Source organism: Coturnix japonica, chromosome 5, assembly GCF_001577835.2.
Source record: "Coturnix japonica isolate 7356 chromosome 5, Coturnix japonica 2.1, whole genome shotgun sequence".
Taxonomy (NCBI): domain Eukaryota; kingdom Metazoa; phylum Chordata; class Aves; order Galliformes; family Phasianidae; genus Coturnix; species Coturnix japonica.
Genome location: NC_029520.1, coordinates 24906154 through 24930491, shown reverse-complemented (window position 1 = coordinate 24930491; position 24338 = coordinate 24906154). Strand labels below are relative to the sequence as shown.

General features: G+C 40.5%; 1 protein-coding gene across 5 annotated transcripts in view; it reads left to right on the top strand.

Annotated features, from left to right (window-relative positions):
- SMOC1 (SPARC related modular calcium binding 1) overlaps window positions 1-24338 on the top strand; it is a 120516-nt gene that overhangs the window by 67009 nt on the left and 29169 nt on the right. For 3 of the 5 annotated variants that reach the window (XM_015864713.2, XM_015864717.2, XM_015864715.2), the window contains exons 6-7: window positions 9664-9753; window positions 13682-13762. The exons of 1 other annotated variant lie outside the window; for it this stretch is intronic. In XM_015864713.2, the coding sequence (XP_015720199.1) occupies window positions 9664-9753; window positions 13682-13762 (171 nt within the window). The remainder of the gene's footprint in view (window positions 1-9663; window positions 9754-13681; window positions 13763-24338) is intronic. One more of the 5 variants, XM_015864716.2, reaches the window with a different exon arrangement.

The window sequence follows — 24338 nt, the reverse complement described above, 5'->3', positions numbered from 1 at the left end:
ACTGGTCTGGTTGTCAGCCAGGAATTAGTCCTCTAAAGGAGAAAGGGAGAGGGGCTGGCGAGAGAAGAGGCTTGGGAGGGAGGGAGAGGGGGGGCTGAAAGGGTGAACGTACACTTTGTGATAGGTTCAGTGCACATGGCTAGAGATGCAAGGGGTCTTGTGCTTCCTCAGCATGCAGGTGTCGGTCGAGAAAGGAAGGGAGCTTGTGTTCTTATACATGGCCATGTGTCTGGGGGAGCAGGGTCAAAAATTTAGACTATTTACTTAATCCCTTGGAACGGCTTTTTTCTCTTCTGTTTTCTTTTTGTGTTTAACAGACTGCTTTACAGGGGACACGTGTGGTAATTAACACATGCAGCTGTAGGGCTTCAGCCATATGTCTGAATTTCAAATGGCCATTGATCTGGGAAATTTGCTGCCGTCTCCATCCCCCACTTGTAGGCTATATTCCTTGAAGATGTAGGGGAATTTATGGAGCCTTTGTCTTGAAAAGACTAGCACTGGAAGGAGAGGAGAAAAGGGAGTGTGTGTGTGATGTTGTGGAAAGAGCAAAGAGAGACTGAGATTCTAATCACACTCTTCGTGCCCCTTGCCCCAGGCCACCATATATTTCAGGTAGCTACTAAAACATTCCCAAAGTTAGGAATCTGATAATTACTCATAAGAAGCTTTCACAACGATCATTACTTCTTTCCTCTTTCTGTGAAGCAATCTAAGATCAAAATTGCTATATCCTTTATATCCTTGCTTGCTTTTTAGACCCTTGCTCTCTTTTCCAGACAGCTACAACTGTCTGCCCTCTTACAGAGTCTGAGAGCAACTAGGAAGGGGGTTGGTTATGGACTCTAAGCAGCCTTTTGGGAGAGGTAGCAAGGGGATAGGTTTGGGGTTGGGGGACGAAGGGGGTAGGGAGAGTGAATAGAAGCTACTTCACATCAAAGCTGAGGGTCCTCAAAGTAGACGTCTGATATATTGTAGGTGGAATTAAATCAGAGACTAAACAAAAATCGTATGGTGGTTGCTGCTTTTGTCTAACTGTGCTCAGGCAGCTGCTAACACTGCTGTAGGGCTTTCTGCATACTGCTGTCCAAGTTTGGGGCAATGTCAAGTGCTAAAATCTTGCTATGATACATGGTATTCTGGAGTGAAATTATTGTTTGTGCAGAAATTTTTTATTCCCTGTTTTATTTCAAATGTTCTCAAAGCAGAAGGATCCAAATGGAAAATGATTCAAATGTGATAAACGGGGGTTTAAAATCCTGCAGTATCTCTCATACTACTGGTACTTACAGAGTGAGATGAAAATGTATGTTTCCACCAAATGTGAAGCTATGAAAAAGGCTCTTCCTTGTCTTCCACTTCTTCAGTCTCATTCATGTGTGTATTCAGAGAGAGCTGTCTGTTGTTGATTCCTTGTTTTTGCCACTCAAGTAATTTTGGCACTATGGAGGTGTTTCTGCTCTGGGAAGGAAAGCACATTCGTAACTCAAAGTGCATGCTCCAACTCTTGCTGAAGGGGGATTGTCATTTGCCCAGCCCTTATAATACCGCTCTTCTCTTCTGTGTTCTGTCTCCGCTTTCCTTGAGAAGTCTAGTTCCAGGGCTGCCTGGACCAGACATATACCATGCTGACTTAATTCCTTTTCTCCCTTTGTTACTACGGACATGACTCCTTTTCGGGACAAGAATGCCTAACATCCTCTCTGCAGATTGACATGAGCCTTCTCAGTGAAGGCCATCAATTGCCAGCTGCCATTGTCCATGAGGAAATAGGCCACAACTCTTCAGGTAGTCGTGATTTTTTTGTAACAGGCATTTTTTAATGCTGTGCATTATGACAAGTTCCATAAACTGTCTAGTCACCTTGGATCTTTTAGCTCTTCCTCCATTTCCCCTTAGATGTGGGTATCAGTAGGGGGATGACTTTAGACTTTCAGAGGACAGATGAGTGCATAGCAGAATGAAAACTATTCTTTGCTTGCATAGGGAGCCTCTTTCTGTAGCCTTCATGGCTTCTTTAGGTTTGAAGGTATTGTGATAACTTTCCTAAGTGTTGTACTTGAGCTTACACCACTGAAATTAATACTGCTATATAAGATAAACAGCCATGCTCAGTGGCGGGTGCAGGTTCTCTTAATGTTATCTGTTCTGAATGTTGCTAGAAGCTGTGAAACCTCAGTCTGCTACAACAGGCGGTCTGCAGTCATGTCTGAAAACTTTCCAGATGACAGAAGCAGAGCTTGGAAGCTGAGCTGGGGCTTCATGTCCCATTCCTCAGCAGGTAATAAAACTAGCATTCTTTAACTGTGCTCAGGTGACAGGTGAGGATGGGCTTACAGCTTGCATGATGCAAAATTTTCTGTTCTGAAACTGTCTGCTGCAAAATAAAAGTTAGGTGCAGAGTTTGAGAAAACAAGAAATCTTATTTCTCTGGCTTCAAAGTTCATTTATTACTGACAAGTTAGAAAAAAACGGAGATCGCACAAACTTGAAGCTCCTTGCTTTACTGCCAAGTTAATAGCATTGTAGTTGGAACCTTTGCTTGGGAAAGGGGAGAGCAAGATGTGAGACTCTAGTTTGAATTAGATAAGTGCTCTGAATACTAGCTTTAATTATTTTCAAGTACTTGCTTTGTCTTTTTCTTGGTAACATGCCCATATACCTGAGGAAGAACATGTTTTGGAATGCCACATTTCTGTAACTGGTTAAAACAACAGTTTTCTGCAAGTACTGAAGCAAATTTAATATCACCAGATAGCTTGATTATCGGAGCTTTCATGGATGTTGCTTGTTTCTAGAACAACATTTATGTCTTTCTCTGCATTTGCACTAAAATCTGTAAAAGCTCTGTCATCAAAATATTAAAGTATAATGGCTTAGTTTTCATTTCTGCATTGTTCTCTGTACAACAATATTAGAAAGATATTTTTTTTCCTCCCCAGAAAGGTTTGCATAACTTATATGAGTCAGGTATTTAAGTGGTAATTACCACAGGGCTTGGTTCAACCTGCAGAGTTCAAATCTGAATCTGGATCTGAACTTTCCCAGAGGCAGGGGGTGTGTTTGGACATTGTGTCGGTTTGACCTATTGTAGTGCAAGCTCTGAAATGTAGGTCCAGATGTGGATTGGGGTTCTGTGTCTTCCCAAGTATGAGACACATAGGGCAACTTGCTTTGATTAAATGGAGTCCTATTAAATAAAGCAATTGAAATAATATAAAACTGGATCTCATTCTGGGGAGAATCTGGTGTCCCCAAGCGTTGTGTCTGAAAGGCAGTTTTTTCCGTGCCTTTATTTTTCAAAGGGAGCTTATTGCTGAAAGCTGTAAAGAATAAGAAGAGGGCAGGGTTTTTTTTGGCTAATTACTATGGAGGTAGCTTGAGAAGTCAGGCAATAAATAAGAACAGGAGATTTTACAGAGATACTATCTGAATCTCAGGATTCTACAATTTTAAAGGCACGGAATCCCAGAGACCAGAGCAGCGCCGTTAACACAGAGTGCTGCTCCAGGCCTTTTTGACACGTTTTCTTTTGAAGGACCAGGAGCAGGAAGAGAGAGCTCTTTGTCTGCAGTCAGAATAAACTCATTGTACACCCAGACAATTAACTCTTCAATCGACTTGCCAGCCTCTGTAAAGCACTCCAGTTGCTCTCTGTCTATCTCCAGCTCTATTCAGACACTTAAGTGCACCGATGTTTTTTGTTTATTATTCTGAAAAAGTCCTTCACAAGAATAGTCGGAGCAGATGAACATTGTCCCCTCAGCAGCATTTATCTCCGCCTGGCAGTGAATGTGTCAATCAGGAATCAAAAAGCCAAACAGAGGAGGCTTTGAATTGTGTCACGGGGGTCAGAGTTGCTTCCAGCTGTCTGTGAGTGGGACAGTCAGGGCAAAGAATGGTACTGCCATACAAATGCACCGACTACATTGGATCACAAAGTCCTTGGGGCCTGAGTAGCTTTTTTCATGTTGACGCACCTGCAAGGGAGATGTGAGGAGGGAGGAGGAGGGGGGGAACTAATGGCTTCCAGAAGGCACGCTGGAAGGCTCCTCGTCCTGGCTGGGTGCTGCCTGCAGTGTGCTAGTGCAGGAACAGCCTGCATTGGTACAGCATACAGAATTGCTGATATAGGGAGGGAAAAATGGCTGCAGTGGCTGTGCTAATCAGCCTGTGTCGTTAGAGCTCCTTAAGGCCTTTCTGTTGGGAACTTGGGTATATTTTCACCTTTAAAAACAAGCAAACAAAACTCTTCTACATTCTGTCTCCAAGCATCTGTGGGTTGTTACACTCAAACCGAACACACTGTTGCTCCCTTCTTAAGATGAAGACAATGAAGAGTGAGAACTCACTTTCACTAATCTGGTTTTGAGAGTTGGTTTGTTGTTTTTTTTCCCCTAACAGCTGTGGGATCTCCATGCATACAAGTGGAAAGGGTGTGAAAACTTGTCAGGGAGGTCTCTCTGCACTGCTGCATTTCCATTTCAGCTACTTGGCAAGAAATTATCTCGATTTGGCTGGATTGTAAGAATTTCACATTTTCTGGCATGAATGCTAACTTTCTTCATTTATATTGGCAAAATCTGTCTGTGCATAAAAGTTGCTTTGGCTATTAGATTAATTACAAATTGCTGAAGCTGCTTCACTTGGTGTAGGAAAGAACAATCATTAAGGCAACAACTTGCTCTACCAGTACAGTACTGGAAGGGACATGTACTTTTGTACAAAAATCCCATACAGTCTTAACGCAGTTTCTGTTGTGCTCTAAATTGCCTACTTGGCCTCAGCTATGCCCTGCAGTGGTGCTTCAAAATGGGTGGTGCTCTGTGGAGAAATCACCTGAGGCTGAAAACAGGCTGCCCCCTCCTAGCACAGAACTATGCATTTAAGGTTGTCATACTCTTACTGCCTTTGCTGTTCAAGCTATAGATCTATGAAAAGACTAGATTTTGTATGAGGGGATGATTGACCCTATAAACACTCTAGAACTCTTGAAAATGAATCAAGTGTGCAGTGTCTCATGAATGCCAGTGAGGGTAAAAGAGGTGATCTACTAAAGATGTGAGATTGCTTAGAAGGACAGTGGATTTTAATCTATTAGCATGATGATGCAAGTATACAGATGACTTTTACAGGGAGTATTTTCCTGGGTGGGGAATGTGATATAGAAGATTTATTCTATCCAGCTTCCATTAGGTGATGCTTGTGGCAAAAACAGTGAACTGGAGCAGTGGGCAGTTACTTCACATTTTTCCACAGTGATTTATGCCCTTCCCTGTGTCAGGGAGTTTACTTATCTCCAGGCATAACTTAACTTGATCATGTTCTCAGTGTCTGTAGTTCAGAGTATAAAGATCACTTTAACAGTCATCTTGTACTTGAACTGAATCCCCTCAGCCCCAGGGTACACTGCATTCATTCCAGATATGTATGCTTTCTAGATATTCAACAAGAACAAGGGTAAGAGAGAGAATAATCTTCATCTTAGTGAGACCATAAGGAGTTCCTGCCCATCACTAGCAGCGTATTTGGACACGCAGGTAGCTGTCACTGGTTTGAGATATTGTTAACACAAAGCTAGTGTGAGTGATCCTCTGTCTTGTGGTAGTGCAAGTGGTCTTCTGCTTTATGGCCATTGTATCTTAATGTGGAAGTGACTCGGAAAAGGATATTGGACCTGCCCGTTTTGCTCTTGCCAGAGATAAAAAAAGCCAAATAACCATTTTCAGTTTGGTACCAATTGAATCAGAGAAGCTTTCAGTTCAACTTTTGCAGGTTGACCCCAGGAAAATAGAGGCTTGTTGGAAAAGGAGTTCTATGGCTTTCATACCCTGTCCCACAAGAGGTGTTCTGTTGAATAATGCTGTCTATAGTCAGTGCTTGTCTTGGAAAACAAAAGTGGGTCTTTGTGCTGTGCTGTAAAACGTGGAAGAAAAGTAAACTCTTCATCAGGGCTCTGAGAATATTCTACATGTAATTTTATTTTTAAATAATTATTTATTATTAATCTCTGCATCTCATTTTATCTTTGATTCTGTGGTACCCTGTTCCTTATTGGGAAGCATTGCCATCTAGGGGGATTAGGAAGCACTCATTTGACCTCATTGATCTCTCTCTATTTTTGACGAGCTCTGCATGGGCAACTATTGTAGTTCCACATCATTTTATTAAAGTGTGGAATTTGAGTGTCTTCTGAAGAAAAGGATAAATCACACCTGGTAAACACACCTCCTGACCTTTGGCTCCAAAGTAAACACATGCTGTACATCTCACATAATATCAAAAGAGGCTGTAGGCCTCCAAAATAGCTTGGCTTTTCTGTTCCCTGTAAAAATGCTTGAATAAAGTATTTGTTCAAAGTTTTTAGATATGAAAAATAGAACTTGTTCCATGTTTACCAGGGGCAAATAGGCCAGTGGAACAAATGTTTAGAGTTATGAACAGTGTATTGAGAGAGAGGAGTATTCAAATGAGAGTGGACAAGCATTAGGGTTGTTCTTCTGCCCAATGGGAATAGCAGTGAAAATTTTTGTCGTAAACCAGTTTTCAACAGAGACTTCTTGAGAGTCTCCCAGTTTAAGAACAGGCCTGGTAGTCTCAGAGTTAAGAAGCTCGCAGCTGAAAATTGATGGGATATTTTTAAGAAGGTGCTTTTTTATTTTATTTTTTTCAATGTGACTATTCCATGACCTTTGGAAAAAAAAATAAATAATAATCAGTAATGTCCATGGCTTTTGATTTTTGAAATATGGTGGATGTAGTTACAGAGCTCTTGTTTGTTGCACTTCTTTCTTGTGTGTGTGATGAAAGTACTTGAACAAGGGAATAATTTTGCTTCCCTCTATTTGCAAAATGCTTAACAGTGTTCAGGGTGCTGCTTCAATAATGACTTTAGTGACAATTTGGCCTTGTAACTGAGTGAGGAAATGACCATGTTGTTCTTAAATGATCATCCCTCTATGCTCTAAAAAAGAAAAAACAGCTCAAAGATTAGTTTCTTGTTTTTGTCTGCTTGCTGTATTTGTTCTGTCAATGTTTAATACCTTTTAAAACCTTAATGGCTGCTTTTGTTTAAAAAAAAAAAAAAAAAAAAGAGATACACAAAATTATTACTCTTTAAGTGTGTTTCCCAGTTGCACACACGCACGCGCACAGGTAAAGACAGAAAGATGAGCCATAAAGAAATCCCCTGAACCTGAAGCATCCCGAGTTCTGCCAAAGTTCACATGAGGGTTTGGATAAAAAGTGCTGTGGCTCAGATCCACATCTAATTTTTCTCCATTGTTGGCTCCTGGGTTGCTGCTTTAAATCTGAAGAGCAGTTCTGTAATTACTTGCTGCAGAAGCATTCATGCAAACAATAGGAATTAACTTATTATCGTACTGGTAATTTCTTTGTGCCAGGACTCTTCTTATTTTATGTAACTTATGAATTATTTACCTTTGCAGTTGCTTTATGAGTATCTTTTGTTGTTTTGGGCTGGCTTCTCAATCTGTAAAACCTATCGTGTGATAGGACAAGGGATAATGACTTCAAACTAAAAGAGTGTAGATTTAGTTTGGATATTATGAATAAATTGTTTACTCAGAGGGCAGTGAGGCTGAGCTCAGCTGCCCAGAGAAGCTGTGGATATCCCATCCCTGGAGGCATTCAGGTCCAGGTTGGATGGGCCCTAGGGCAAGCTGGATCATCTTTAAGGTCTCTTTCAACCTAAGCCATTCTGTGATTCCATGATAACATATTGCTTACTTCTTCATTATGGTGTTGTTAACCTAAATACATAAAAAGCGATCACTGTGGCTTCTGAGGTATCTTGTATGAGCAGAGCAGCCTATTATGGCAAACAAACAAACAAACAAAAAAAGTGAAGATCAATTAATTACCTTTATCCAAAAGGCAAGATGTTCTTTCTGGTAACTTAATAAAAAATCAGGGAATTATTTCAAGAGATCACTTGCTTAAACTTTGAATCAAAATTACAGCTTGTCTGTGTTACTGGTAATACCCAATAACAGGAAAACTCAAAACAGGAGTTAACTGAGAAATGGTAAGTATGTTCTCTTCCAAATTGTTTTAATGCTTAACTGTAAGCATAGCAAAAAGAAATAAAATACACTGAGAGGGAAAATTACTTAGAGGATTTCTTTTGCTCATTTCTTCAGTAGATCTCTAAGGCTGAAATGGAATTACCAGCACATTTTTGCTTCCTGTGAATTAGATGGCTTTATGTAGAAATACATAAAGTTAATGCTGTGAGGTTTTCAGACTTCACTCACTTTATAAAACTGCAAATGCGGGTTTTGATTGAAAAATGATCTATGGGCCTGTTTTCCATCTCTGCCCATCCCCTTCCCTTCAGTGGTCTTTATTTTTTGGTGTAATCAGAACCAGTAAAGGGAAGTCAGAGGAAGTCCTACCGTTGCTACCATAGGAGGGGTTGTCCTGTATGCCTTTCCTTCCAATGGCTTCTGCCTTGTGCATCTGATACAGCCTTAAAGGTGGTGGTAGCTTGCCTTCTCTGGCATGGACTTCTCTCTCCAAATGATTTTTGCTGTACTTGGCAGTTCTCCACTGTGGGTTGTTGCCCACTCTCCTGATGCCTAGTGTCAGCTTTACCCATAATACATGAGAAAATGGTTGTTACAATTTTTTTTTTTTAAAGTCACTATTTTCTGAAAGAAAGAAAAATAAACATCAAAACCCACCACTGCAAATGATACTCGACTTATTACCTTTTTCTTAGTTTATATCTAAACAATATTCTACATTTTGATTTTGAATGTAACAAAACACTTTCCTGTAGAGTGTGTGCCTGCTTAGACAAAATGTTTGATTGTGGAAATGTTCACCTGGTGCTCTCCATTGTTCCAATACTGTGTAATAATGATCCAGGCTGGGTCTTGAAATCCAGATCCCTCTGAGCATCCAATGTGAATTCAAACCATTTCTGTCGATGTGATGGATAGTCATATTGGGCCAAACTGAGCATAAGCTGAACAGTTTCCCTGTAGAGGCAGGCTACATTTTGTGATTTACGTTTCCCATGGAATCTATTTTGGTTGGAGATTTTAATTATGAAAGACCTATGGTCTGAAGACATGGACAACGCTTGCACAGAAGGTTTCTCAACTCTATTTCAATTAGAGGGCATTGCCTCTGCATTGCAATTAGAGAACACCTTGATTCAGATATTGTAAGAAAACAAGATTGACCATCCCTTTCTAACAGCTCTGCAGTGAAAACTGGTGCCTGGTTCTGCACAGGTAAGTTTCACAAGAATAGTTTTTCTTTTGAACAAAAAGAATAATGAGAAAGACACAACAGGGCAGCAATTCCTAGACCTCTGCTGTCACAAGGAATAACCTGTGTGAGCTGTAGCCACTTAAACCATAATGGTGATTGCCTGATCAGTGCAGCAAATGGAAACTGCTAGGTGATTCATACTGGTAGTTGGTGAGGGCCAGGGAGGGGAGGGAGGCTTCTTTAGAATCAAAGGGTAGTCTGTGCATGCTTGCTGTGTAAAATGTTGCTGCTGATAGCATAAATTTGATTTTGTTTTGCTCTTTCTGTCTTCTCTCTCTTCTGGACTTGGCCGGGCCATGTACAAATCCCAAACATTCAACAGTACTGGAGAGTAGATAGTATTTACCTCAATAATGGTAGTTTCTTTTCGATTCTTTTTAACTCTCAATTCAGATGATGGGTCGAAGCCAACGCCTACCATGGAAACCCAGCCTATTTTTGATGGAGAAGGTAAGAGCATCCTTTTATTATTATTATTATTAAAAAACAAAACAAAACTCAAATAACAACAAAGAACAATAACAAAAAAAGAAAACAGTGAAAAAAGACACTTCCCTTACTCTTTTCCCTGGGGTTTGTGGCTCAAACAATCTCTTTATCCTGCAAAGCAGAAAAGCCAGTGAATCTCATAAGTTATCCAAATTTCACAGTGCTCTTGGGACCTCAGGCATTTTCCCTAATCCTTTTACATCCTCTTCTCCCCCCTGGAATCCAGCAATAACAGCAGTTGAACAAATTCCTAGGATAACCTTGGAGGAAAAGGTGTCATGGCTAAAAAATGTCTATTGAGTCAGAAATGGGAACTTCCTTTAGGTTGTCCTTTCCCCTTGCTCTCTTCACCCTCTCGATGCCATGAGTTTTGTAACCTCTGCAATTCATTACAGCATAACTACAGGGAGGACAGTGCTAAACTACAGCTTGTGCACGCAGACTTGGAAGAAAATTGCTAAGAGGTTTCTTTTTCTAGCATTTACTTTCATTGATGTGCATACTATCTGAGCAAGTGAAGTCAGTGTCTTGGGTCTACTTAATTCATAGCCCACCAAGGCAGCTTCCTCCTCAAATAGGCTAGTTATGTAATTGTATTATCTCAAAATACCAGACTTCAGTCCATTGGAAGCCTTGAAACAGAGATAAAATGGCTGTCATCAAGCCTTTTAGATGGACAAAAAGAAATACTTACCAACAGGGATACTGGTCCTTGATTAATTAGTGGACCTATTAGCAGTTGAGCTGTAGGCTCAAGTCCAGGCCATTCTGTGACCAGTTTACTGGATTTTAAACTGGATTAAAGGCAGAATTGGAAACTTCTGAGCAAGAGTAATTCATATTGCTGATACTTGCTGCCTTCTTGAGAAAATGGAAAGCAGAAATGGGGTGTGTGTTGTTGCTAGAACAAGCTTATTTATTAGCAAGATACTGTAGTCCTGTCATTTTTAGAAATCATATGTGTGTAAGAATATTCTTATAAGCTTTATGAAACAAAACAAAGTCTTCGCAATAAAAAGCATTTTCAAATAAACATTGGAGTCTAAAGCCTAGTTAACTGTCTCTTGTTTATATCAAAGGAAAGTTCCTTCTGGCAGCAAGCTTATGTTCTATTAAATTGCAGTCTGCAATCACAGCATGCTTCTGGCCTTTAAATTTTCCCAAGAGGGAGTGCCCATAGGTATTCAAAGGAGAGAATGCACTAGTAAAATGCGGGAGTGAACTAAGCTGGTTAAAACAGCCTGTTCAAAAAATCCTTCTAGGAGCAACACTATACCTTGGTTATTTTAAATAGAACTGGGCAACGTTATTGAGAAATACTGCAGTGAACAGACCTTTTCTGGTCCTTATGGTGACAGGCAAAATCTAAAAACACTTTGTCCTATCTTTTATGAGACGTATTTTCAATGCCTAAATTTTGCATTGATTTCTTAAATCAGGAAGTATGTAAGAACACTACAGAAGAGAAGGCTTAAGACTGACCTTGTAGCAGCCTTACAATACCTACAAGAAGGTTATCTAAAAGATGGGGGCAGGCTCTGCACAGTAGTGCATGATGGAAAGATGAGAGTCAAAAACTGAAAAAACATATTCAGACTGAATATAATGAAAAGCATTTTTAGCAATGGAGCAGTTTTTCTAGAGAAACAATGTGATCTGCTCTTCCTTTCTAAGCCGGTTTGATAAAGCTGTGAGCAGTGTGGTCTGATCTCATAGATGAGATTTTTTTTCAATGTGTCTCCTGTCTTGAGCAGAAGGTGAACTGGAGATCTTGGTGTGCTTTGCTGAACAGCCCTTTTGCTCTGAGCAACCACATCACAGTGCTGCACCAGAATCGTCGTCCATTATCTTAGGTAGCTCTTCTTGAGAACAGCATGTACTTGGTGTCAGATGCAAGTGTCAGATGACAGAAGAACTTGGAACATTCGCCCACCAGGTCTAGACTCTGTAGATGTTCAAAGGAGTTAGTGTCCAAATCTCATTCAATTCCTGTGCATTTGGGATTGAAATATCTTTTGGTATTTTTTATAGTGATAATCCTCTTGGGGCAAGATATTCCTCTACAGAAAAGTGTTTTAACGGCCTTTGCTTTAGTTATAAATAAAATAATTTAGGAAAAAAACAACCCACACAACAGTTTTATTTCCTCTGGTACTCCTAGACCCAGTTTTCTTTACATCCAACCTCTATTTAGTTTTAACATGCAAGTTATATTCATTTCCTAAAGAACAGCCTCTTTGAGTGCCTTATCTTTTTGGAAATTTCACCTCTTCACACTATAGGAATCTACTCTTCCCACAGACCTGTTGTTCAGAGGAGTAATTAATCTAGATTGCTTCTCTGTAGTCCAAAAGCTATCCAGGTTAACTGGATTGAAAATACATTTTTATGATAGATCCCAAACGGTTCACTTTCTTTTTCTTTCTCCTCTTTGCTGGTGATTCTTTTTCCTGCAGTTGTCAGCGTCACTTACAGATCTACACTGTAATGTCTCTGACCTGTAGTCCCTGACCTGTATTTTGTCATCCCTTAACTTCAGTAATCCCTTTCTTTTCAGCTGTAGATGTACCCAGCGCAGAGCAAGAGCTAAGTTTCATCCCAAATCTGGGAGTTTGGATCCAGCACTTTGCTTTATGGCTTTTTCTGCTTTTATCCTTCTGCCTTTCCCACCCATTCATCCAATGTTTTACTTGATGTGGCTATCAAAAAATATAAAATCCCAAAATATATGGGTATATGTGTTTTATAGGAACACATAATGACTGATAACACAGTGTATTAAAACTTGCAGGTAAGACAGTCTTTGTTAAGCAAAATTCTACTACTGCTGGGACATCTATCAATGTTCAACCTGTATTGTCATGTGAAAAAATGCCCTTAGCGTGATTACAATAATATTTACTGTCCAGTGTAACAGAAAACACACAGGCAGGGAAAAATGTCATTTTTCTTTCATGCACTTTAAATGTGTGATCAGATTCTCCTGCTGTCAGCCAGCTTCTCCCTCGCTGAGCAGATCCACGTAAATATCAAAAAAACAGCAGGAAAAGTTTTGTAAAAACTTCTCAGAGGAACTTCTTAAGACAGACTCCAGGATTTAGTGTGTAAAACACGTTCTTGTGGAAACTGGGAAATGTTCAGCTTACAAGTGTCGATGCTGAAAATGTCAGTTTAGGAACTCTATGGTACCAAGTCGTGCTTTGCTGTAAGTTCTATTCAGGTACAGTTGTTTTGTCATTTCTGTAAGGAGCTGCTTAAGGCAGGTTCTGAAATTGACAGTAACACTTCAGAGGATGAACTCCTAAGCATCTGTATCACAAATTTGTTTTGGTATCTTGGTTGTAGTGCATTAGAAGACTTTTTTAAACCAGAACTTGTTTCTTTAAAAATTTTCCCTAGAAGTTTGAAGTCTTTTCAAAAATGTACTTCTTTTTTTCCTTTCCTATTTGAGTTTTGTTGTTGCTTGTTTTAGGGATCTGACAAAACTGTGGCCAATTATGCTTGGACTGTTAAAATCATATTTAAAGTCTGGGTTGAGTTTTTTTTTGTCTGGTTTTCATATATGCTTTGGTGGAAACCAGTATATGACATAGCACACAACAAATATTGAAGAGAAAGGCTATGGACTTCAGAATTTGGCTAAGAAGAGGGAGTTAGAAGGCAATGATATTTTGCCAGTAGTGAGGCAACCTTTGGAAAGTGAAGATAACAAGATAACCTTGTGTTGTATTTACAGATACTGGTTTTTATGTGGTGGGAAGCTTCACCAGGGGATGAGCTGATATCTACAAAGATGATGAATCATTAATCATTGTCCTCGTAAATAATGACCATGTGTACTCACTAGTTACTCCAGTTTCTTTAAGGCAGTTATTTTTTTCTCTTTCAGAAATCACAGCACCCACCCTGTGGATTAAGCACTTAGTCATCAAAGACTCCAAACTGAACAGCTCCAGTATAAGGAATTCAGGTAATACTCAATTTAAAAAAAGAAAAAAAAAAAAAAAGAAAAAGTTGTTGTTGTTTTGAACCAGACTGCAGTTTCTCATGTTCATTTCTTGTTTTGTTCTTTTCTCGTTGTAACCTATATGACTGCATCTGCGTTGCAGGACTTGAAGGGCGGGCTAAGAAAGAATTTCAGACAGCGTGTTTTTTTTTTTGTCCAGAAGGCCGCTGTAGAAGTGCCCCAAGGGGTGTTTGTTTCCCAAACCAGAACTGGGAACCTCTAATATTTTCATCAGAAAATTCATCCCAGCCAGTTTTCACCTTTGTTCTGTTTTGTTGTTCAGCAGTTTTTCGTGGTCTTGCAAATTGGTGTGTTTGTCTCTGAGATCTGTGCTATGGATTTGATCTAGGCAGTTGAGAAAATACCATTGAGGGTCGTCTTGTAACTTCCAAGATTCTTTTCTGGAGGGGGTATTTTTTAGTAGAGAAATTGTCACATTTCACAAGAGAAAGTAAGTTACTTATGGTTGGACATTAATAATTATTGAATTTTTGTGGGCAGTAGAGAGAATGAGAGAAGATCCAAGCAAAAAAAAAAACCCAAAACAAACAAACAAAAAATGAAAAAAAAAAAAAAAAAAAAAAAGTATGAATGTGAATGGAAGAAGAGGGAAGCAGCAAGGTATCAAGCTAAGGTGTAAAACTTGGGATTGGAAGATTGTAAATGAGCATGTAACTGTGTGAAGTAACTGAAATCACAAGAAACTTGAAGGAGAGTAAAGTAGGAGAATGAGGTAAGTGTGTTTTCTGTCTGATATGTTTTAACTAACACGGAAGAATATAAGAAGGTAAAAGGTACATAAGAGGTTTCGATGGGAGCTGCTGCTATTGCATGTATTTTACAAAATAATGTATTACTGGTACAGTTATTGGAATAGTTTCAGTCCCCGGAACAGTTAAACTGTGTTGGCTTGAAGTAGCTGGTCACATGGTATTTCTGAATTAACCAGACAGCATTCATGGCCCTCTACAATTCCTTTAGCCTCCCTCTGCCCCTTGCCCACTGCAGAATGAAAGCAAGGCTAGATCATGGTTGTCTCGCTGCAACATGGAGAAGAGCTCTTTGCAGGAAGAGATCCAGTGTTGCCCAGACCCCAGTTTTAGGAAGACTTCTGTGCCTTACGTCCTGACTGGCTTTGCAGTAGGGTAGTCTGTGTAGGAACTTGCCAGTGAGAATCGCCCAAAAGCTTCCGAAGATGTAGTAGAGTTAACAGTCTTCTCTATGGATGTTTTTCACTGGAGAGCAAAAGCAGCTTGTGTTTTGTCGGCTACCTGCAAAACCATGTTATTAATAATGCAATTAAAGGTGACAATTTAATATGAAAATCCTATGTAATAGGTCCTACCTACCTTGGGGATCAGTTTTTCTTGTTATGAAGCAAACCTAGTAGCTGTGATCAAAATAAGATTTCCCAGATATGGGTTCTGATAGGCTACAAACTGACCCAAGAGTGGGAGCATCTTTTACTCAAGAGCTTGTCTCCCACCCTTTGGCCTGGCAGAGCCAAAGTAGGCTGCTTTTCATGTTGTTGAAATGTTTCCTCAGGAAGCTGCCTCATGTAAGCTGGAGTTCTGTTTGTGAAAGAGTTGCTTTTGTGAGCTTACGCATTTTCCATTTTTTTTTCCAATTAGTTATGATGTCATTTCTGGTATTCGAGCAAGATTATTGTGGGTACAAGCTACAAATCAAAAATAAATGGTCTTCTGGAAAATTCAAGATTTCCATAACAGGTGGTTTCTGCAGCATGCTAAAAGGAGATGTGTGGTTCATCTGACTCAGCCTTTCTTGTAGCCCTAACACTCATTTGCTGTAGGATCTCATTAAGAGTCTGAGCAGCCAGTTTTAGACCCGTTTTTCCACACCAGGCCACACTGTTGTCTGTGTTTCTTACAATGAGTTATTGATATCAAGAAATGCTGCCTCATCAAAATGGGACCATGGTGTAGCTGATAAGAGGTCTGACCTATTTTAGTCTTTCTTTCAGCCAGCTAAACCTAGTCCCCCTCCTTGGTACCTTTCATTCTTGACCTTTGTCCTGTATGTTAAAAGACAATATAGGGTTGGTGGGACTGAACAGCAAAGGCCAGTAAGAAGGGTTATCATTTAGAATATTATTTCTAATATCTTCACATCTCTCTTGGATGAAGATGATGATTAGTCCATTAGTTATGGAATGGGCATGCAAAATTAGGGGATGCTTTTGACTGCTTTTGTTCCTTAGCAGCTTGAAATATAAATGCTCAACACACTTCTGATTTCTGACCAAGATTACTATAGAACATCTTGGAAAGCTAGTGCCATCACTATACTGACTGAGAGGAGAATGAAAGAATTGCTGTATTGAGACAAATAGTCTCTGTAATTTGCTGTTGTTCTTCTGGTTAGTACTGTGTTTCAGTGAAGGCTTCTACGATAAACCTCTGAGTAAGTCACTTGCCTAACCATCCATTTTAGAGATATTTTCAGCTGCCTTTAGCTGAAAAGTCTGTGGTGTGTTCCTGAGTCTGTATAGTGGGGTAAAAAAAGGAGGAGCAAGGAAGAAAAGGCTGAGGAGCCAGAAATATTCTCTTCAATCCTTTAACTGTCCCAAAGAAAAGTGAGCAGAGCAGCAGTACTTCTAACATTGTTTTTAGTAGCACTTCCCAGCAAAACTTTGTGCCTTGTCCTATGTTGGGCCTTGCATCCATTAATGTCTATGTGGCTGTATACCTGATGCAAGTGAGGAAGTATGGAAGATGTGCAGAATTTGTTGTATCCATCTTGGTAGAAGGGTTGGATAGGACTCTTTCTTGCTAGTGAGATAGCAGAAGTGAAAGAAGTCTGTGTTGGAATTTCCTGCATCCCTTCAGGATGAACCAACCAGCAGATTGTTGAGCACTTCAGAACTAGTAACTCCTCTGCTTCCTCCTAAAAGAAAATACCCATATTACATGTATCTTACACAAGCTGTATTTGAAATCCAAGTGTTCTACTTTCCATTTAGCGTAGATGAGCAGGAGAGCTTCTCCTGAAAAAGCCTTTGTTTTGGAGCATTGACATTTTGTATGATTTATGTAAATATTAAATATGCTGGGGATCAGGAGAATCAGAACTATTCTATCCTGCTGATTAGAGTACTTGACTGAGATACCATATATCTCCAAATGTTTTGCCAGTGAATTTTTCTGTGTTAGGCAGAACAACATTGCTAGGAGGGACTGCCAGTGCTTTTATCCCAGTCTGCCTTCCAAATGGCTAGATCTCCTTCCTACTGGGGTGAGATGCAGGGTGAAATATCTTGGCTAGAGATCTAGACTGTTGAGTAGGAGATAGGTTCTTTTGTACATTTTACTAACTATTTTTGTTTTGCTTTTTGAATGTAAAGAGAACCTCAGATCAACACAAAATATTTTGTTTGCTGTGGCAAAATGACAAAAATATTTTGATGTTTGTTTGATTTGAATTGACTTCTGCCTTTTCCAACTGTGTGCACCCATGTGCACGCGCACACATGCAGCCCCCAAACTAAGCCTATTATTTAATACTTGACTTTGAGATGTGTCATTTATTTTTAATGATGCCAGGACAGGAAGAGATACAGTCAGGACCTTTGCATTGGCCATTCCCTAATCAGGATGTGTAGGATTACCTTTTCATGCTACTTTCAAAGTAATCAAAGTTGTACTACCTCCTCTTCCCAGTATACTCCAGCCTAGAGAAATCCAACTGATTTTTTCCTTAATAGTTCTTACTCTAGGAAAGCACTTGATAATGAGTCTGGCTTCCAAGAATATAAATCTGATGGCAGACTGTTTGGGAGCACCCCATCTCCATGGAATGAGGAATCCATGGTTGTTCCTCATTTCCAGAGTTGGGTTATCTCCAAGTTCATTTGTGCTACTTAGTGATTTGGTTTTGATTAGCAGGAGATTCCAGCCTGTATCCAGCTTACCCTGACAACCTTTAAGAAAACCACAGAGTGATGTAATGAGCTCATGCATGGAAAAATAAACAGCTCTAGAGAAACCAGCAGTAGCAGCCTCAAGTAAATATTCTGTAGTCACAGGGGTTTTGAACATGACGTTATTGAAGAGGAAGAATGAGTAATACATTAAGGTTAGCAGCTGAAGACAGGTTTGTGTGTGCCTAGTTTTTAAAAAAAATAATAGTAGCTGTTTATTTCAAAATCCTGCTTGTTGAATGGGAGCCAGCTCCACATGGCCTATTCTATTCATCTCTGGCACTCAGACATCATGTAAGCATCTGATGTGACAGCTTTCCAGTGATGATGGAGCTTTCTGCTGGTTGGAGCTCTTAGAATACAAGAGATGTAAGTGTAAAGGAGCTGTGAAAACAAGAATCTCACAGAATCACAGAATGACCCGGGTGACAAAACCTACATAGCACACTGCAGTAGCTTCATCCAGTACTCATCTGGGAAGTGATACCATTTTCCTACATGACTTTCCTAGTGATCAGGTGTAGTGGGTTGCTCCAAGGAGAAATATACTCATGTGTCCTTAGGCACATGGTATCTTGCTAGGATTCCATACATTAACAAGGAGTCTGCTTTTAAGCCACCTACTTTGAGAACTGATGCAGTTCCTCCCACGTCAGATTGTTGAGTGAGGCCAACCAGCATATAACACGGCAGAGACTACTGATTTGTCCTTAAGGAAGAAAATGGCAGTTTTGGTGGGATAAACCAAGAATAGCCAAGAGTAGACAAAAAAAAAATGTTTGATTTGTTAGTAAGCTTTTCGTGTTTAGTAGTGAGGACTAAGCTCAAGGAACTTGAAAACTCATATATGACTTTCCTGAATGAGGAGAGACTGTACCCGTTCATATTGAATGTATTGTTATTTGGAGTTGAAACAAATTTCCTTGTGCCTTGGAAACTTGGAACAGTACAGAGACCAGGGAGCTGGAGGTGGATTCAGATGAGACTCTTGAAAAGCACAAAGCACTGTTTCAAAGGGGGCAGTTTCTCACCTGTGCTTATCCCTTTCTGTCTTCTCAGCCACATTCCTTAGTTGTCCTGTCTTGGCACACTGCACTCCCCACCTCATTATTTAAAGACATGTGAGACTACGGGTTTCTGCTTCTCCTCCTGCTGCTTTTCTCCTACTTTCTGCTGCTCCTAAACTGTTTGTGTTAGTTCCAATCTTACTGTCTCTCCATGCCACTGTATTAATGCTACTATCCAAATGTCTTATCACAGAATTGTGGGCTCTTCCCCACAGTCTGTGGCTGCTTAGTTGTTAGGCTACCAAGTGGAGGAATCAAAAGGTGATTTCAACTTCAGCAGAAAATAGATTGAGAAAGGAAGGTAGATTGGCACAAATATGATCTAGTGACATCTGAATAAAATGTCACAGTAACTTTGGAACCGGAGCATTTTGGTGTGGGGGGATGGCATCCTAACGTGGACTGCAGCCCTTTTTGCTGGACATTTTAGTACCTGCCTCTGCTCTTGGCTTAACACCTAGGAGCACTGTCTTTTGAACTTTCCCATAGCTGTCAGGCATGATGTCTAGAACAAGAGTTCATGAAAAGGAACCATGATCTGAACGATTTTGTCTTTTCTACTGTCTGCAGGCTCATCCTGCATCTTGCATCAGTGCTTCCCAATATAGTCCTCCTCTGAGCTGTCAGAAGCATTGGGCTAAAACCTGTTACTTTACTGTCCCACCTCTCAGAAATATTAATCTTCAAACCTTGATGGTATTTCTCTCTTTTCCTCCTTCCTTTTAATGAGGGTTTTGTTTGTTGGTGGTCTGGCAGGTGGTTGGTTTTGTTTAGGAATTCATTTTAATTTAGTTTCTGAAAATGAAGCAAGATCAGGAGAAGCTGATATTGAGTATTACACAAAAACTTAATAATTCTCTTCAGTTTGCACTGCAAATTGCCGTGCTCTTCTCTTCTGAGTTAGACGTAATGCACAGTATTGTTTTTCCCTTGCTCTATCCCTTCTTTCCTTCCTGCTTCATCTGTGGTTCAACCACTGCTCTTTATGGCTGCGTGGGGGATCTTTGTCTCTTCCTCCCTCTTGGAAGTTCCGAGGAGGTCTGATTTGTCATACCTGAGTATGATTCTCCCACAGTCTCAGTTGGGACAGGTGTGGTGAAGAAGGGAGTAGGCAGGGGAGAGCAGGACCAGGACCCTTTCCAGACAGCCAGCAAACAAAGTCATAAATAACATGCCACTGGGGACCAGTTAATCTGCTCTATGAAAAGGTGCAAAGTATACAAGTGGGAAAAATAACATTGTATAATAAGCGGCATGCAACCATAGGTGTTAAACCATATGCAGCTAGGCAAATAAATGAAGCTCCCCCTGAGTGCTGTGTGATAAATCATTCCCAAAGAATTCAGTCACTCCCCCCTCCCTATCCCCCAAAGAAAGAAAACAAATTACTCTAGACATGGAGTCATGACTACTACAGCTGCCAGTTAAGAGAGTGGACAGGGAGCAGTAGGAGGGGGGCAGTAGGTGTCAAAGATGTAAGAAAAAAAACCAAGCAACCCCCCCCCCAAAAAACAACAAAACAACAACAACAACAAAAAACCACCACCAAAAAAAACACCAAAAAATGACAAATGCATTTTAGGTTAAACTGATAAAAATTTGGGAAGAAAAGGAAAGGAAATAGATTGCAGCACCAGGCACTGCCCAAACATGTAGTGACAAATGGAGAGAGGAGAGGTCAACTTTATGGAGTTTGTTTTGCTTTTTAGTAGGAGATGATTTAAACTTAAGGGATTACATTCACTTGCTGAAGCTAGTTACTCCTTGTATACATTAACACAATTTAGTGCAGCCTTATGCTTGGATCTGCACTTCAGGCATCCATTTGAGCATACATGGATGCCTGCTGATAGACTACATGTACTGACACTGACACACCCTCTTGCCTTTCTTAGAATGTCCCTGTCAACTTCAAGGGAAAGATTATAGCACGTATAGAGAGCCACAGGTAAGGAGAAGTGGTAATAATGGCTGGTTCTGAGCTCCCACATTCCCTTTGGAAAAGCGCAGATTTACTAAGCCTCTCCTAAAACCAAAAGCTCTGCTAGGGTTTGGCAGTTATGAAATTGAGGAACTGTGTGGATTGCAAGAAGCCAACTGAATGAAAAATTGGTTCAGTGGTACGTGGAACAGCATCTCCAAAAGTATTTGCTGCTCCCAGCGTTGCACAAGGAAGCTGTGGATATCACCATAGAGCTATGAAAGCAAAGCTGTGTTCCAGAACCACTGGAAAGCCCTGTTTGTCCTGTGAAAGCTTCTTACTTTTGTTGCCACTTCAGGATGGAAAAGAAATTCTAGAAGTCAGATTCAGTAAGTAGACCAAGGGAAGATGGGAAATGTGCGAGGTCCTGCAGGATCATCCTTGTACAGGAGCAGTGTAGAACATTTGAGGTAAAAGTCAGCTGTGTTCTCTTTCACCAGCCTCATGTTAACAGAACTATGAGCTATGTTGTAAGAGTGCTGTGTATATTTCTGTATGGAGAGGATGAGTAAAAGCTGCTATCCTCATGTTCCTTGCCTCTTAGTTATCCGCACATTTTTGCATTTTTCCAGGCCACCAAACCTAAGTGGTCAATGGGGATCAGTGAGTACGTTTTGTGGTACAACTCAGAGGTGTCTTAGCTGCATGTTTTCAGGCTTTTGAGTTGTTTCTTTGTCAAATATCTGAGTTCCATACGCTATTGTCATTGTGTTTCTAAAGTCTGACCATTTTGCCTGGCTCGTGATAGGTGTCCAGCAGTGAGTGCTAGTGCTCCTGTTGGAGGCAGTTCCCTTTGCTTCCTAGTCAAGTGCTAAATGCTGCTGGAAGAAGATGATGCATCATTACACAAAGAGACTCATCACATTGCAAACCTGCCTCTTTCTATCCCCTCTCCTACTCTCTAGCTGTAGCATAAAAAGAGGAATGGTACTCTAATTGGGTAGACCAGTCTGAAATATTTCTCACCTGCCTGTGACAGTTTTCAAAAGCTTTCTGTTTGGTGTCCTATAATTAACTATACACTTACAATACTGTAAAAATGCTGTGCTCGTATAGTCCAGCCAGCAGAGGTAGGCAAACTCTCCAAGAATTGCTATGGTAGTTGTTCCAAGTACTATTAAAAACAGGTGTGGAAGTGAAAAATAGTTTCCCAGTAATGTTAAGGCTCCAGTGGAAACACCTATGGATTTGCTTTTATTGAAAAGCATTTCTCAGCATGGAAAGAGTGCAGCAAGAAAGGAGAATAGGGAGAAAATGAACGACTATGTTCAAAGACAGGTGGCTTATCTCAAAGTTAGGTATGCTACAAGCCAGCAGTGCTTGGAAGCAATGTGAATTGAAAAAGAGGAGCTGCAAGAGAAAAAACGTGGACTCTGGGTAGCTCCCTCACAAAGCCACAAAAGCAGTATCTGAGGTTGAAAGCATTTCTACTACTAAGAAACTATCCTGGTGTAAAGAGCTGAACAGTGCTCCATTTTGGTGCTAAACTTTCTCTGCTCATGCTAGAAGCTGTTGTCATAAAGGTACTGCACAGCTACAGCCGTCATACAGTATGTGGCAGCCAGATGCATTAGGAAGATCAGATCCCAAAGTCTGGAAACTTAAAGCAGCTCAAATCCCTTGAAGACTTCAGGCTGTGTTTGCAGAGAGGGATGCCTCAATTATATAGGATCTGCTGGAGCTTATCGGCCCATGTGAGAAGAGCACAAAAGACCTGAGGAGGTTTGTTCCACCTCAATTGAGCTCAAGGTCCTATCCAGCTAACTGCAGCTCTAATGTGTACAACCTGTGCCTGAAATGGGGATAGTGATTCCTCTGGCTCCTCCAATGAGCAAACTGTTAATTGCTGGGGTGTTTTTATATCAAACTTAAATCTCCCTTCTCTAAGTAAACTGTCTGCTACTTGAAATACCCACGGGGAAGAAAAAAAAAAGATCTATGACCATCTATTTTTTAAAATATAACAGCTTTTAAGTCTCAGAAGACTGAATGTCATCCCTAGACTAAACAAATGGAATTCTTTCAGCATTTTCTCATAGATCAAGTTTCCTAGACCCCTGCCTGTTCCCTTTGCTCTCTTATGCACTCTTGCCAAATGGCGCACCTCTCGCAATAAGGGTACTGCCCAGAGCTGGACGCTCTGCTGATTTAAAGGCTCATAAGTCATCAGTGCCTATTTCTCATACATGAGGCCCCTGTCACTACATCCCACAACTAACTGTGTTGTTTGCAGCATCACAAAGTTGAAGACTTCTTTTTTGTGGTCGACCTGAGCTCCTGAGAATATTTTTCCAGGTGTTATCTTGTTGGTAGTTTCCTTTCCATGCACTGGATTTTTCTCTGCATGTTATTATGCTTTGTATTTGTAAGTTGTGGTCATACTGATTGCAAATCATTTGTCAAGATGACTTTGAATCTTTTCCTGAGCTTTCATTTGCGAAATGGATGCTGTGTTCCGCAAGCCAAACTGGTCACTTACAAAAACTGATGCAAGACACATCTGATGATCCCTTTTAGTACAGAAAAACTGTTTCACAGAAAGTTTCATCCTCCTGGAGCGTGTTTTTCTTAACCTGCAGCACTGGGAAACAGTCTCACAGTGATTGTATGTAGTGCCCATTTCCCTTGTTTTCATATGAGAATGGCACAACTTATAATATGCTCTAATGAACTAGGTTTTAATTAGAGCTCAGTTTAATGCATTGTTTATGGTTGCACAAATGATATAACTATTTTTGCCAGGACGATGTACTGTAGTCATAAAAAATAGTACTGTCCTCTTCCTTCCATGCTTCTGCTAGTGTGCCTAGTCCTAGAGCTCGGGCTGTGCTTGACAGACAGGATGATGGTAAGATTCCAAGCCCTGTCTTAAGGAGAGCTAAGAGTTGCCGGGACAGGTAGCTTTCAGCTGCCACGCATGGAGCTTTAATCCTGTGTGGTTTGGAAACTCTGGAGCAGGCTCCCTTCCTACCTGGGCACTATGTAATGCCCACAGATTCTGCATATGTTGTCTATTTAAGGGCAGCTTCTACCTTCATCAAGTTCACTCTGATCTGTGAGACAGGCTCCACTCCTTCAGCCCTTCTTCATCATTTCAAGCTTGAGGTAGATCTGAATAGACTTCTTATCACATTGCACTGGAGACAATGCAGGGCTGCTTTACTGCTTTGAGCAGAATGAAAATGGCAGGGATGGGATGTGTTCCCGAATAGCTTAAGTTTAATGAGCCACTTGGAACAATGCATTTGCAAAATTACAAGCCACCTGTTGAAACTTCACACTGTACTTGTTCAATACTGGAACAAGTAATAACCTCTGTTTCTTCTGCAGTTTATGCCTTGAGAAATGAAATTGAGTGAGAACCAAGGTAAAGCAAGGACTGCTAAAGTGGTGCAGTGTGGAAGCACCTGCAAGGTTTGGGGTTTTTTTCTTTACTTTTACATTAGCCAGAATACCCTGGAAAGACCACAATCCCAGACAGAACAGGGTGGAGTGGGTAGCAGTACTGATGACTAACAGAGGTGAGGAGAGATTTATGCTGTCCCCGTGAGC